Consider the following 17195-nt stretch of genomic DNA (forward strand, 5'->3'; position numbering starts at 1 on the left):
ATAATTCGATTAAGTATATGATTCCATTTGTTTTATTACAAGGATTTTCATTTATTTATTTACTTGTTTGTTTGTTATTACCTGTTTAAGGAGGGAAATAGAATGTATCTGTAAAGATCCACACTACTTCTATTCTTGTTTGGAATATCCTTAAAATAGTATATATTTTCATTGTAAAACTGTTTCAAAACTATAAAGGTTAGTTACCAAGTCTGTTCAACTGGTTTCAAAAGTCAGATTTTGTTTCAATAGTCTGCATTAACTCCAGAAATGATCCTTTGGGGAAAAGACTTCAGCAAGTAAGACAAAGAAGTAGGAAAACATAATATTTTATAAGACTCTATGAAAGCACTGTAATCTGTGTTATATATCTTCAAAAGTAATTGGCCAATGTTTGGATTTTTATTTTTTCCTTCTACAAATGCTTACTTGGACAGACAATTATTCCTTCATAAAATAGAGCAAAAAACAATTTGAGAAAAGCTACCCTGAAAATAATTGCAGTGCACATCTATACGACCTGTCGGCCATCTGGAGAAATGTGCAGCAAACAGAGCTGCTTGTACCCTTCTCCTGCTATACTCCTAAGCATGAATTGCATCTACACATGGCAACTTGCTGCAGTTTTAGGAGATAAAAAAGGTATTAGGGATTATGCTCTCACATGTTTCTAAATGGCTAGTAAAATGTTCCGGAAGGGGAAGGGAGTTTTCTGAAAGCACAGTTCTGCAAATCTAAAACCAACACCATAAGTCTGAAACTATGTTTTATTTATTTATTTATTTGTTTGTTTGTTTGTTTATTTATTTATTTGCATTACATGAAGTAAGTTAGCAAGAGGGTTTTTTGGTTGTTTGTTTTTTCTTGAGGTCAGTCTGTATTTTAAGTCTGGACAGTTAGGCAACGTTGGTCAAGTCAAATATACAAATCAGTTTTCTATTTAAAGACAACTATTTAAATATAAATGGATGGATAAAAGAATTGGACAAATAGGACGAAAAGTAAGATAATGGTTGCATGAGTGTGTATCTGTTGCAGACAGCTAGCAGTCAACATTCATAGACATGAAGGGCTTTATTTACTTGTTTTCTTCAAGCTGTAGCACCAGGCATGAGGCATCCCTGAGTGCTTTGAGTGTTTTGCAGAAGTACAAGCACACTCAAGGCATCAGGCAGTGACAGTGATTCCTCTGCACTGTGCTAATGGTTACCCATGGATATGATGTTCCTTTTAGAATAATTTCATTTCTAGAGGCAGGGAAAACAATGAAGTAAACAGCTTCATAAGAAGTGATTTCCTTTTCTTTCCTTTGCAACGCTGAAAAAAGAGATCATTTCATTTAGGATAGTGTATGCTGTAACTTTGTTCCAAAGATATTGAGTGGCGCTCTGAGGCCTCATAATGTATTTGCTAACTTATTTTTTTAAAAATTAAAGATATTTATATTTTTTGTAGTATTTTTAAGTCATTATTCTCAAGCTGGATGTAAATTCTTCTTAGTGTGCAGATTTTATTATAAGCACATTTTTAAAAGATTTATTTTAGAAAAATAGTTCTATTTGAAAACATATTTTGTTCTCTTCTTCTTGTATACTTGATAATAAAATAAAGACTTTTGTGCCCAATAAGAATATTTCTTGTATATGTCAGAATGAAATAATTGATAGACAGTGTTACCTTAGGATTAAAATCAAATTGAGTGTAATAATGCCCTTTGGTGAAAAGGAACAAATTGATTTATAGCAGTGGGTCATGTCATGAACTGTTTTGTCACATTGTGTAGTCCATACATACAGCAGGTCCTCTGAACCAGTGTCATCTAACAAATGTCACCTTCCACAATACACAATACATGCAGTTTAGGTTTTCTTCCTTTCCCAGCCTTTTCTTTAAGAGCTGACTCGGTTCATTTACTTCTACATTATCCTCCCAAAGGCGTTCCTTAAAGCATCGTTGTCCACTTCTGGGATTAAACTGTTCACATTCTTTCTGGAAGTCATTTTCCTTAAATAGTTAGCATTGCAAAAGTAACTATATATATTTTGTGACACGTCTTTAAAACTGAAATACTTTACCTCTTAGCATCTTTATGGGAAGATGATTAAGTGACCTTATTTTTGTCATAAGGATGGTTTATGAAGTTCTTAATGAGTGCAGCAGTCACAAAAGGTGGAAAGTTGTACACTTCTGCCTTTGATAGAGGTGGTTAAAAGAGAAGTGTATCAGGGCCTAATGTAGCCACAGCAGTTTGCTTAGTCCACGTCTGATGACATGCCTACTGTAGTTGAATTGTGCTTTAATTTTAACAGTGAATGACTTAGCAGCTTTGAAGTAAATAACTGGGTTTGATTTACGGCCTCAGTAGATTTATAAGAAGCTTTTCTATGTGCAGTTTAAAAAAAAAAGAAACTGTTATAGCTATGTACCTCTATAAATCTGTCTTTATTGTTCAGCATGTATGCAGGCTACTGGGACCCCATTACAAGTTTACTATCATTTGGCAATCTGTTTGAAACTCAGTAATGCAGAAATTAGAAAAGTTGTGTTTATTATGTTTTTTACTGTTCTTACTTGCTTCTGACATGAGATTGGCAGAAGAATATTTCCTCCTTATAAAAATCTAAATCCCTAGGATTAAAAATCAGGGCCATTCGTATTACCATCCTTTTATTGTTTGACAGTTCTGCTTTGCACATTTGACCCTATTGGCATCACAGCCAAATCTCTGACTCGAGACCCAGACCCAGGAAATTTCACTTATTTTACTCACTCCTGAAACACAATGCATTGTGACATAGAATCATGATGTGAGTGTAAGAAGAAATATGCTAAAAACTTTAGGAGCAGATTTTGCTACTCTACCATAAAAACCCTTGCAAAGGCCCATAATCCAAGCCTGGAATCCACCATAAGTGCATCCACTTATGGTGAAGGACATAAGTCCTTCAAATGCTCTGTAAGCAGGGATTTGTTAGAAAATAAATGACTTATTTTTGCTGTTATTCTGTAGATCCTGGGGTTTCCATTGGGAGAAATGGACTTATCATTCAACATGCATTTCTCCCTCCTCATATCACCTCAACCCATTTAGTGACATGTCTTAACTACTGCTTGGCCCAACTTCCACCTGTGGGACTAGGCCCCCCAGCAGCCTAAGAAACTAAACCACATAGAAAAAACATGCTGATAGAATCTAACTTCTATATAAGTAAAAAGCAGTGTGCAACAGGACTATTGCCAGACGAGTTGGAGGTAGAAGAGGGCCACCAGATGGGCTTTTTTAATTGTGTTTTTATTTAAATAGCAAATATATGCAACTATGTGCTGTGCTAGCTTGTAAATCTGGCTTGCATGAGCATATTTTGCCATCAGTTCATAAAAGGTATCTTACAGGTGTGAGAACTAACAGGGATTTCACTGTTGGGCGGATTGTGGCACAGTCTTAATAGAGTCCTTTGCAATGAATCTGTTCCAAAATGATTTGAAATTTTTGAAGTTAGATCTTTTCTTCCTGAGAAGTGGACAGTGTCTAGAAGAATGATAAAAAATACAATATTAAACATGTTCATTTTAATTATAAACCTGATTATTTTCTCTTATATATCTAGTTGGAATGCTTGAATCTCCAAGTGACTGGAGAGACTAGGTGAATTCATGTGCCATCGGGATGCATTTATTAAATATACATAATATTTAGAATAGAATCATAGTTTTTAAAAGTCTTCAGTTTGGGGAAGCTGCTATTGTCTAACTGTTCACACTTATAGGTTTTAAAGCATTATATTCTAATATCCTCTAGGGTTAGAAGAATACCAACTGTATTTTTTACATTAGCCCAATTTATTGAAATTTAAATGATGTTACCCAGCAAACAAGAGAAAAGCTTTCTTTTCTTCAAAAGAACCTTTAGTCTGGATACCTTAAAGTGCTTATTTAAATTTATTATGGTTTAGATTTTGCATTACACTCCTTACAAGCACAAACTGTTTTTTTTAAAGGAATTAGATATTTGAGGAGGAGCCATCAGGAACAGCTAGAAGGGTATTAATCATTAGGTGTTTCATTTTTAGACATATGCAATAATCACTCAGGACATGTATGTTTAAAATTTAGACATCAACGTTGACTAACTTATTGAATGATGAATAATTTTAATAAAACACTATATTTTGTAAATAGCATTGCAGACACAATTATGGCCAGTTGCTGTCAGCAGGAGAAGCACAGAGGAATCTCTTCCAGCTCTAACTTTACCCAACTACTGTTTCAGTACAAGGCTGTCTGGGCTGCTAATTAGGAGAATTACTCTCAGAAAAGACGTAGAGCAGAAGCAGATTTCACAGCCTGTCATTTAAGTGTGTTTTAACTACTATTTACCTGGTCCCACTATTAGTGGCTGTTTTAGTAAAAGAAAGACTTGCCACTGTTAGTCTCATTACACAAAACTTGACAAAAAAGCCTGTCTTTAAGCTGTTTTCTGTTGCTCTTGAGAACAAAATTTGTTGCATTGTAAATATGTAATTTTATCTTTTATTTTTTTCCTTGTTCTTTTCTCTAAACAGGGAGTAAATTATATGGAACATGCCTGGCACTTTCATCATTTGCTTCCCTTACACTATTCACAAATCTCTACTGTATATCTCAGGTTTGCGTTCTTTTAGTTGTGGAGAAGTTAAATGCATCTATTTTGAGAGAAAAAAAACCTAACAAACCCAACAAAAATACACCCTGGAGATTCAGGAAACATCAGGAGAGGCAAAATCTCTCAAATATGTTGTCCTGCTTTTTAATTTACTTTCTTGTTTCTTCATTTCTCATGGATTTTGATTACAGTTCTTTGTTTGTTTTCCTGTTCTACCTGTTTTGGCTTGAGCAGAAAGCAGGGAATGCTTCCTTAGTTGAAATACAGGGAAGCTAACTCTCAAGTCCTGCTATTTGATGAAAATTAGTCCCAGAGGCAAACAGTTTGTGACATAACAGGCCGTACAGAAAGCAGGTATGAAAATGCCTGTGAGACATGAAGATCTAACCTAATGTCAAAGTCCTAACCTTTGGCGGACAGGGGACTGAAGGTGATTCCTCTGACAAGGCATTTGAGCAACACCAGTCTGGCTCTCCTGTACTGCATGGCTGTCAGGGTCATGCTGACATCTTCTGTGTTGTAGGATTCTCACCTGAGAAACGTTTAAACTCCAGGAGGTTTGACTGGAGCAATTCTTTCTCACTTCTCAGAAGCATTTATTCCCCTAGCATATGGCCAGCCAGCCAAAAAACTGTTACACAGCCCTCAAAATTCCCCTGCTCGTTGAGTCAGTACTAGTACACTAAATTAAACTCCTAGCAGACTTGCCTACCTGTGACAGCACTGAGCTGCTGCTCACAGTGGAGAAAGGTGCCTGTAACATAAACACTTGATGTTTTTATGCAGTAGGAGCAGCAGTTACTACCTTCCCCTCACCTGAGATTTCCAGCCAGTGTTTGTGGGGGTCAGGAAATGGCTCACTGATTGCTACCTTATTGAAGGCAGAACCACTTCTTCAGACCACTTCCCCACCCCATCAGTTGTCAATGAATTGTTGTTCATTGCATCTTAAAAGGATTTCCAAGATCTTCAGAGAGTTCTCATTGCACTCATGTTCAGAACAAGGGAAAATTTAGACCTATAAAACAGTGGAAGCTCTTGCACTTGAAATAGAGAGAGGTCATCTGTCTTTTTAATTATTAACCAGAAATATATGTGGAACACACTGAGCATTTTTAGTTTTAATTATGAATAGTTTATGAAAGTTTTGCTAGTGCTCATAGTCATTAACAAGAGTAAGATTTAGATGACGTGTTTAACACTTAGTGTTTCTTTCTGAACTCCTTAAGGGTTTTTAGAAAGTACTAAAGGAAAGTTGTCCATGTTTGGCAGAAATACTCCATTGAAACTGCTACAAAAGCAAGGGAAAATACCTCAAAAATATAGTCAAGATGACTCAAAACAAATATGTGTGTTTTCAGGAGGCAGCATTTATTTTAGAGATTTCTGAAGCTGCATGAATAAAAGAAAAAACGATTAATTACTTTAAAAATGTGAGCAGACTAGCCTGTCTACACATACTGGGTTTTAATATATGAATCCAGAAAGAAGCATGAAATAAATTCAATGACATCTTGAGCACATAACTGTATATTTTAAAATTCCCCAGTGCAACCAAAGCCTTATCTCTATGGTATATAGTGTATTTGACTTGTGCGGGAGCCATTCAAAGCAGTTTAATGCATAGCTGCTAGTGAAACCATAGATATTAAAAGTTTGATTCATAAAAGCTGCCAGTGGAATGAATTTCTCATGTGGGATATGATTTCACAGTGGAGTAGATTTGGACAATTCTTTTTAAACTTCTCTCGTGAGCCATTGGATGTGTCCTACATATAGCAGAGCTGATGGTACAGAAAAGACAAAACCTAAACCACGACAGTGGAATTCCAAATATACAACATATTTGTGTTAGATTGACCATTAAATGAAAATTTGACTGTGCTTTGAGTGTCTAAGTTAATTACTGCATTCACTGAGCAACCAGAATATTTATTGTTGGGAGATATGTTCTTTGCATAGTGAGAGAACTCCTCCATTTCATGCTGTAGAAAAGTACAAATTACTCTGCTGCTGCTTCTGGAAACTGTGACCTAGCATAGCATACTTTGTAATGAGCAGCTTTACAAGGAATGCAGTTAGAATGAGCTCGCATCTTGCAAATAGCTTGTGCTGCTTCTACTATGCTCAAAGATAACCTGCTGGGGAAGGGAAAGCAGAAAAAATAGGAGTTAAGAGCAACAAATGGTTTTTGAAGTCTCTGACATAGAGGTTATTCTGTTAAATTGCTTCTGGATGTCTCTCTTTTCCTGGATTGTTCAGCAACCTCTGTTCCAACTATTGGATGCAAATGGTTGTCCTTAGTATGACCTCCAATTAATTTCCTTGTGTACCGTAAACGCCTGCTTAATGTCATTTCTTGTTAATGACATGTTAATGAATAACTGAAAAAAATGAAGTCTGCACTTTAAAGATGTGAAAATATTCACGTTATCTATTATGTTAACAGATATAACAAGCTGTATGTATCATACCTTTCAAGTACGTATGAAAGTCGGGTAAGAAAAGAATCCCCTTCCCCAGCAGGTTCTTTCTCTGCTTCCCAAAGCATATCAATCTTCCAAGGCTCACATTGCAGGAATTTAATTACCAATTTCATGTCTATAAACATCTCTTTTGTAACTTTCATTCTTTGTAATTGGCATTTTCAAAATCCAAGTTCTGAAAATGGGAAATGGAAACTCTGTAAACTGTTACTGACTTCCAGAGGGATTGTTTGTTTTCTGACATTTTTAAAAGCATGCACTAACATTTGTTTTCATGAAGAAAAAGAAAAGTGTTTTCCTTCCCATTGTGTGAAATATTTCTTAGTGTTTCTGTATATCTCATGGCACACCTGACATTGGCCTGCTCTGGAGGTTGGATCCTGGACTAAATGGAGCATTCCTTTATTGTGGCTCAGCATGTCTTCATAATAGGAGCTATCAGAAGGGGAGAGGCATAATATTCACTTTGAATTAAAAGAAAAAATGAATAGCAGAAGGGGAGAAATGTGAAATAGAAGAGACAGCAATGAACTGTGTAATGGGATGGCTGAGATGCAGTACAGCTGGTGCCTTCCTGATATTTTATTGAGCAAATCTTATGTTATCTGCACTTTGAAGGACATTGCATGGGTCTCCACGTGTAGTTTAAGTATTTAGGAAATACATAACTCATAAAACCTATGTTATTGTCAAAAACTCAACGACTGGAATTTCTTTGTTAGTCAGGTTCACTTTATATTCTCTGACAGAGGATATATGTGATAGAAGCGACAGTTTTTTGTTCGAGTGGATGGAATAAACTAAAAAAAAAATGAAGGATGATAGAAATACCGAAAACTGAAAGTATGGAAAAAACTCATGGAGATTGTTCAGAACAACAAGAAAAAATAAATGTTGAGAGTGAATTCATTGCACACATATTTACTATTGCATAGAGAGGTTTAGTTATGAATAACTAAAAGATTTTTTGGATTCATAAGTAGTACTAGTCAGTTTTTAGTTCCCTTTACACGTATCTAATAACCTGTTATGAGAAGTATATGTAAGCCATTTCCAATCACTCTCTTAGAGCTGCAACAACTCTCAGTGATGTTGCTTTTAAATATATCATTAGAAGTGTCACAAATGGGCACCTTTCTTATCCTAGACATTGCAATGAAACTTCTGTACTTAGAAAGGAAAACTCTCTCCCACAAGTATTCACCCACAGGGAACTGAATTCCTTACTGTATGCCATATACACATTCTCCTTGTAGAAACAATTTGAGCTCTTTAGTAGAGCATTTGTTTGGTGAAGCAGTTGCTGCTTCAGTTATTTGTATTACCGTTGCAGACCTGAGCTTTTCTTTTTCTCCTTTTTATTTTATTTATTTATTTGTTTATTTTGGCAGATGTGCAGCAAATAGCAATTGACTGGATCACTGGGAATTTTTACTTTCTGGATCATGTCAGTGATAGGATCTTCGTTTGCAACCAGAACGGAACAGTGTGCATTACGCTCATTGAGCTGGACCTCAGTAACCCTAAGGCCATAGCTGTTGATCCAACCTCAGGGTAAGATTATTTATTTGCATTGGGAAATGTTGATTTTATGTGACATGTGCTCGTCTTTGACTTCACACAATGTGTCTCTTTCATTTTACTGCATTCCTGAGTTACTTCCATAGTTGCTGTGGAATGATAGAATGTGTAACCTGTAGAAAGTAGTTAGTTAGCAATATTATTAGCAATGTGTGCCTTGTAACATTTCAAAATGGAATTTGAAATGGAAAACCAATTTTATCCCTACTTGTCGTGAGATTATTTTTTTCCTGTTACATGTTTTTATAACTGGAGTACATGGAAAAGGGACGTTTTATACTCTATCCCCTTAGCTGCAGAAATATGAAGACTGGCTCTAGCAAGTTTAATTACATTAAAAAAGAACTGGGAGATTTTTAATCTGCTTTAGAGGGTCAACTATAATGATAAAAGCACACGGTATTTGCTTTTCACTTCCATAGTTATGTTCAGAGCCACTTGGGAATAAAGTCTTGCTTAAAATGCAGGGTACTAAAAATCTTCTGTTCCTAACAGCCACCAGCTGGGAAAAAACTTTAAGCAAATGATGAAATAAAAGCACAGCTAAATAGGAATGATCAAGTTAATTTAAAAACTGTAAATTTCAGTGAAGATTTTGGAAAAGGGATTTTATTTTGGTTTTATTAGTCCGTAAGCAGTTAAAGCTGAAACGCCTGGTGGAACGCATCCTAAACTGCCATAAGCCTCTTCTCAATAAATACAAAAATATTTACAGTAGAACAGCTTGTCATCCATATGTGGACTTTTGTCACTCTTTGTTTAAAGCCTGATTGAATATTAAGATGCATGATCACCATGACTTTAATTCTGACAAGAACAGCTTGCATGTAAAGTTTACAAAGAAGTTTTATAATGTAATTCTTGAATATAGCTGTATGTCTACCCGCAGCAGATGGTAAGCTTGACTTGATCTGACTGCCGTGTTGTTTTAAAAGAAAGGTAAAAATTCACATACAGATTGATTTTTCTGCGTGTTCTGATCTGAGAGAATTTGAAGCTTTCAAATATTCAAGCAGCAGACTATTTTTCTATATGTTCACTTGTGTATTCTTTTCAAGATTTATTAGATACATCCACAGCTTGTCATTAGATAATCTTATCTGTCAGGGATGTAGGAATGTTATCCTGAACTATGATTCTGCAAAGAGGGATGGAAGAGAAAGAGTGATTTTCCATCTATTTGTTAGCTGCAAACCATTCTTATTCAGATAGTTCCCTTTTCCAGTGCCGTATCATCTTATCTGTTTTAGCATAGATAGAAGTGCTGGACTGGAGGCAGTCCAGAAGAGACCTAACACTGTACCATTATACAGCAATACTGATTTAGTCATGGTGCAAAAACTGGCTGGATTTTTTTTTTTTTTTTTTTTTCATATTTTTCACTTAATGAGAGTTATATCTTCACAGTTTTTGTTGGCAATTTTATTAATTATCTGACATATGTTGTTAGGTTAATGAAATATCTAACATACTTGATCATCCCCAGTTTATGTATTTGTTGTGCTTGTTAGTGACTGGGTTTTTGGTACAGAATGCAAAGAGATAATCAAACACATTTTGGCTGTATAAAAATGTTTTCTTCCTTTTTTTTTTTTTTTTTTTCCCCACTCTCCTTTTTTTTTAGTCTTTGTTTTTACTCTTTCATGCTGATTCTAGTTGAGACCTATTTCCAGGTGTATGGGAAATATTGAGTCGGGGCCTGAACCACTGATTGAGCACCTGAGGAAAAGACTGGTCAGCCCTGAGAGCACAGGTGAAGATAATTCACCTGTGTGAGTGGAAGGGGTGGAGCCTGGCTCCACCTCTTTTAGACCTTATTTAAGGGCTGACTGCCACAAAGAAGGCACTCTTTTTGGAGATCCTTTCTTGGTGAGGCTTTCTCCTGTGAATCTGGAATCCTCTGATGCAGGTGACCAATCTTCTTCCCTTCCTTTATAGCACCTTTCTATTATGCTGGTTTTTCCATCATCGCGCCTTTGTTGTAGCGCCTTTCCCATTGTTTTGATCTGTCAATTGCTACACTAGGTCAGAGTATTAGTGACTGTTATCTCCTTATTATATGTAACTTGCTGATTTTGCTATTTATTTATTTATTTAAATATGAAGGCTAAGCTGTTCTGGGCTCTTTTATAGCACCTGAAAAATAATATGTTCTAAGGTATAATCACATTTTAAGGTATTTGTTCTTCCAATGACTATTGCTGTCATAGCATGTTCATTTTTCAAAAAGCTAGAAGTGTGTCTGCACAGAGAAGGCCATATTCTGCATTAGGGAATTTCAAACTCAGTCTTAAATACTAAGTCTATGACAAACTTCTTCCTGGTAGCACAAGGTCAAGCCCTTCTGTTTTTACTTGCTCACATCTGAATGGTTTTAGCTGAATTTAGTTGTTGCTTTGTGAACCAAAAATTCTCTGTTTACCAATAAGTACGAAATAGGTGGAAAGTTACTTAATCTCATACTTTAGGTGAATGTGATGAATTCTTCATCTCTATGCCTCTGCGTTTTGTTAGATATTTAGTGGTGTTTTTATATATTCTTTTGTGTGCATACAATTGAGCTACTGAGCTTATTTCTTATTATACATGGACTGAATAAGAACTTTTGTTATTTTTCTAAGGCTGAACTTTAAGTTGAAAGAAAGGTTCTGATACCTGGGTCTGGTTACACGTGACCTGTAATATTGGCTCTGATGCTACTTATGATGCAGGTCATCATTTTCTATTATACTTCCCAGTTCTTCTATTATACTTTATGGAAAAAAACGTGAATTTTAAGGAGCACGCTTATAAAACTGATCCAAACAAATGAATGTGAGTAGAAGAAGGGCATGCGGGGTGAGATTACAAAAAGGATGTGTGGTGCAAAGCTGGCGAGTGGGAGGATACACAGAGTAGAATGTAGACAAGTACTGGGAGTGAGGAAATGATTAGACATCATGTGCGTGAATCACTAGAAAGGAAAGCCGTATGGAGAGAGAGAATAGGAGGAGGGAGAGAAGAATGGCAGAGGATGCCCAATTAGAGGCTGAAGGCTCAGTAATGAGATCTTGTAGCTGCCATTTAAAAGTTGTGTTAATAACAATGTGGAGAAAAGATGTAACTGCTGAAGAGATTTGTAAAGAGATCGAGCTCACGCTTTAATACTGCAACTCTGTGTGTCATGTAAATATTTGAATAAATCTTTTAATCAGTTTTTCCTTTTGCTACATTGTAGAAATAATGAAAGTAATAAAATATATATATATATTTTTCAGTTCTTTCACACAACAACTGTAAACACATCCAGCAAGGAACTGTGATACCATGGCTATAACAGCATCTCTTAATGTGTTACAGTGCTATGCTGTACTTCCTGGAAATGCTAATAACTCCAGAGAAGTACAATAGCAAAAAATACATTCAGATCTTCATTTGAAGTTCTACAGTAGCAGTGATTTGCTAACGTGTCTTAACCACAAAGGTGAACAAGGAATGCAAGGGAAGTTGTTTCTGTTTCTTAAAGCATTCATTTTTATTTGTGAATGTATTGAATGTCTGAAGTCCATCTGGTTCAGGTAGTGGGAGGATCTTGGATGTTGGCCACATGAGCCCTGCTACCAGCCACAGTGACCACTTATAGTCATGCATTTTGTTAATTGAGATGCATGTGGTTCTCCTGAAGTGTATATGGTTATTGGATAGGATGAAATGTACTGTGAGGCTCACAGAACAGTTCACAGTAACAAAGTCAGTGGTGCAAAAAGCCTAAGAGGAACAATTTTTTGCATGGGTCACGTCTTTGACAGAGTATCTGAATAGGCAGAGCTTTAAAAAGTCTTCACTATGACTTCCACGGTAGCCAAAGAAAAGCAAACTGGATGATGAGGAGGCAGGAGACATTAATCAATGTTATTGATAATCAGTCTTAAATAGAGAAAATCAAATGGTTTTTGTTCTCTGTACCTGTTTCTTTCAATAAAAAAATAAAAAGCACTATCTTCTAGAGAAATGAATAGTGTTTGCATTTATATTTTGTTTGCATTTATTTTATTTGCCTTGAATTAAACATAATACAAGGCAAATGCATGGCAGTTAAAGACAATTGCAAGTTAAAATGGGATCTTGTTCTGGAGTAGAGGCAAGGGGTCAGATTTGATTTGAGTCATGTCTTGCTTTCAGCATCACTTGGGAATGGGGATCTTTATGTCTGTTTGTGAGGATGGCCTGGTTTGAGAAATCTCAGGTCTGGTGTTGTTCCCAAGGTTGCTCAGATAGAAAGAAAAATGCCTTAGGTCTGGCCTGGCGGTGAGGTAAATGATTGGACTGCAGTGATTTCACAGTCAAGGAATGTCAGGGATTTGTTTTCAGTGATGAGATGAAAGTTCTTGCAGGGAAGGAAGAGAGCAGGAATTAAAAAAGCAGAGGAGGTCAAGACAGTATATATATTTTATATTGTTCTTTATTTGCCTCAATGTTATTTAGACAGGGGAGGTTTGGGGGATAAAAATAAAATACCTACACCTCTTGTCTAAGGCCTTTTCTATTCCCTTTTTTACTCTCCTGTTCCTGAGCTTTTATAGCACTTTCAAGGCTTGAGAGACGTCTCTGTGTCTTAAAACTTTTTTCCCCTCTCAGATAAATCATCGTTCTTTGGCGATCAAAGAGGAGTGTTATAATCATTAAGGCTCACTTTTAAACAGCAAAATCATTAGTATTTTAATAACACCATTATTAAAAGGGTTCAGTTCCTTTTCTTGTCACAAAGGAGATTCAAAGAGCTGTAAGATACATATAAGACACAGTAACTTTTAGGAAGTTTTAAAGGTGACCTGGAAAAGAATCCTCTTCAGGAAAAAAAAAAACAAAATAAACATCATCATAATTAGTGAATGATCTGAGAAATTTCTTTAAGGATGCAGCTTTTCTTGCTTTTTCTCCTCCTTCACAACGTCTTTCTAGCTGTGAGAAGGCAGGCTAGATGAACTCAGAGCTCTTATCCAACCACAATGATCATATGATTAATAATTCTATGGAAGTAGTGTAGCTGTGGAGCCAAAACAAACGAGAAGAAAACATTCAGTCATATCTCCCTCTTACAGTTTTTTCTGTAGTGGTACATATCTGCTCACTGGGATACCTTGCTGTTGCTCCTGATGAAAGAAAGAAATAAGGGTGCCTTCACCTGCCCTCTTTCCTAAAGTAATGTGATATGACTAAACATGCACGTGCAAAATTAAATCAGAAGAGTGATGTCAGTAATTACGGATAAAAAGTCAGTGGAAATAAAATGCTTCAACAAACCAAGGTGAACACGTGAACAGCAACAACACTAATAAAACTCCAGGAATTTGATTACCTGGGGCGATTCACAGCTGATGCAACACATCTTCTTGCTTTCATTTTAAATCATGTAATTAGTGTTGTTACCCTTATTTCAGCCCTCAGATCTCTGTTCTTCAATCCCTAGCTAATTAAGCTTCTGAACAAAACTGTCGTATTTTACTGAAATTACTCTGAATTTATGAAATAAAGCGTGGTGAAGGAATGGAAAACAGTTACAATACTCTTCCTGGTATGGAGGTCTCAAAGTCCTTTCTCTTTATTTCCAGTCCCTGAATTGTCCAGGTAAAATGTACAAGAGTTAAATCACCTTATCAGTGATTTTCCTCCAAGATGAAAGCAATTAAGTTAGAGAGAATTGAGGGCACTTTATTTCTGAATGAGAATATAAATGGGAGTTTAAGGCTCTATAATGCACGTACATTATGTTCATGTCCATCTGAATTCCCCTTTTATTTTATTTTTCTTATTACCTGATGGGCTTATTATCTAGTCAGCTACTGTAAGGTCATTTCTGTAGAAGACAAGCTCTGATATGAATTAGAGCACTGCATGAGTGGAAGCACATAAAAATATCTTACAAAATAACTGCTAAGACGCATCTATTTTAAGAAGTACTTACATTAGTCTGGGCTCAGAGAGCGTGTGTAGTGAAAGAACACTCAAGTTCACCTGGCATACAGAAAATATTATGATGTTACAGAGTTTCCTAAATCTTTTATAGTAATGGCCACACATTTATTTATTTACTTTTGCACTACTCTTTGCATTCTAGCATAAAAGTATATGATATCTGTGCTTGCATAGAATCATATGATTGCTCAGGTTGGGAAAAATCTCCAAGATCATGAAGTCCAACATGGGCCTAACCATACTGCCCTAACAACCATCCACTAAATCACGTCACTGTGCACCACATCAAAACAAATCCAGGGATGGTGACTCAACCACGTCCCTGGGTAGCCTATTGCAGTGCTTAACAGCCCCTACTGTAAAGAAGTTCTTCCTGATATCAACCTAAACCTCCCTGGTGCAACTTGAAGCCACGGTAATCTCAGAGAATGGAATACTAGGCGAACATGGGTGAATAAATCTATCTGCTGACAGTTCAGTATTGTTATTTAAAAAGTACAGCTGAGACATTACTAAAGTAGCAAGTTATTTCATTTTCCCTCTTGAAGGGATTGGAGAGCTTTATAGTAAAAGGGGCAAAAAATAACACATCTTAAGGCTTTTTGTTTGTTTCATTTTCTTTCAAAGGTGGTGAGCTTTACTACAAATGGAAGTGAAAACTGCGTGTAAAAGAATTTTGTCAATAACATAAAAGATAAAGGAGAATATGCAAACGTTCACATCCATTAATAGCATCCTTACCTTTTAAAAAGTGCCTTTATTTTAATAAGGACAGCTATCAAGTTGTATGTTTAAAAGCTGTACTTAGGTTTGCATCTACAGAGCAATACAAGTGGCTTTCTCCTGTTGAGGATCAAAAGTAACATATGAAAACATCAATTAGATCTTCCTTCTTGCCTGGCACAGTGGTAACATTGCTTCAGCCCTTGGTGAAGTGAAGGAAGGGTTGGTGGACTGGTGCTGCGACTGCTGCATGGCCTACAAGGCTAATTACAGCAGTTCTGGGCATTGCCCATGGATGAGGAGCAGCTTTTTTTATTAATGATGAGTTATCCTGAGTTATTGACGTTTCCCTCATTCTCTTTACCATATTGAAAAATACAGCAAAGTAACTGAAAGCAGGGAAGGAATTTCTCACTTTATGCTTTGAAATGAATATGTTGTACTGCTGGAAATTTTCTTGTCATTAGGATTGCTCAATGCCAGTCAGTATGAGCTAGTTATTTCTCTTTCATAGGTAAGGTGACACACATACAGACAAAATATAGTCCAAGTTTGCAGTTGGCCTCAGGCAGAGTGTTTCTAGACTTGCGTGATTGGACAGTGTCCAGGACACTATACGAAAACATGCTTACCTTGAATCAATTGGTAATTAGCTCTTTAGAGATGCAGACTTCTAGTGCAGTCAAGGCCATAAAGAAATAAGTGCTCTCATTGGTTCTGCTTAAACTTTGTTACTTTGTGGTTTGTGTTATCACTTCACAACAAGTCTACAAAGCCAAATCAAAATACACCAGAATTTAGATTCAACAGATTTTATGTGAGAAAGAGAAATTATGTGTAATAAGCTACTTAAAACTCATAGCTTTTTAACCTGCTGAAAATTAGCTACTTATATTCTTAGAGGGTTTTTTTTTTTGTTTTTTTGTTTGTTTTTTTTTTAAGCTTTGTAAACATGCAGTTTTGTCTATAGGCTTAGACATAAAAATTGTTTGGCACCACCTCTTGGCTGATCTTATCAAGCAGACTATCACGATGTTGCATTACTTTCTGCTGGCACAGCTCCTTTGTCTGAGCATAAGGAGAGGAAAATATGCAAAACTGCTTTTCCAACAGGGGCTACACTGACTTCATCAGAAAATCAGACCTCTAACCAAAATATTTAAATTGGAACAGAAATTGGTTGACTACCCCAAGTCACGGTCTTGTTTGTGTTTTGGAGTGTTTGACAAGGTTTCCTAATATGAATATGTTGAATCTTCTCAAAATTTAAAGGATTTTTCTTTGCTTTTCATCTATTAGACTCACTGTTAAAGCTTTGTGGTTTGTCAGATAGGCAATTTTCTGAACATCAATACTTTGCATTCTGATATTTTAGTGTATATGTGGCACACTTCAAAAATGAACTATAACATTTTCAAAACAGATCTTAATACTCATATCTAAAATGTATGTTTCAATATTCAGTACATTGGCAGCTTAGTTTTGAAAGAGCTGAATATCTACAGGTCATATTCAATCCCGTTATAGCTGAGACTGTTCAAATGTGTTTGTTATGGTGCCTTTTTTCTTACATAGTGTGTATCTGTGCATGACACGTGCATAAAACTCATGCACATTGGCCTTGAATTCTCTTACCCAGCTCTTACTGTAAAGCATAGTAACTACCAGGCTTAATGAAGCTGTTCTTGTTTGTTATTTCCATTTGTGGAGAAGCTGTTGTGAGTGAGGTAAGGCATGAATATTTCTTTAAGTATTATTTTCTTGGGAAAGGAAATTGAATTCTGCTCAGGATTTTGTCCAAGATTTTG

The 17195-nt window shown here is 36.0% G+C and overlaps 1 protein-coding gene across 8 annotated transcripts in view; it reads left to right on the forward strand.

Moving 5' to 3' along the window:
* The window catches only part of LRP1B (LDL receptor related protein 1B), a 553348-nt gene that overhangs the window by 320021 nt on the left and 216132 nt on the right, over positions 1-17195 (forward strand). For 7 of the 8 annotated variants that reach the window (XM_015869156.3, XM_015869153.3, XM_015869152.3 and 4 more), the window contains one exon: positions 8520-8682. In XM_015869156.3, coding sequence (XP_015724642.2) covers positions 8520-8682 — 163 coding nt within the window. Of the gene's footprint in view, positions 1-8519; positions 8683-10555; positions 10619-17195 lie in introns of those variants that run through there. The other variant, XM_085552973.1, reaches the window with a different exon arrangement.

The sequence above is a fragment of the Coturnix japonica genome, chromosome 7, assembly GCF_054131305.1.
Source record: "Coturnix japonica strain WE chromosome 7, WE-NBRP24, whole genome shotgun sequence".
Taxonomy (NCBI): Eukaryota; Metazoa; Chordata; class Aves; order Galliformes; family Phasianidae; genus Coturnix; species Coturnix japonica.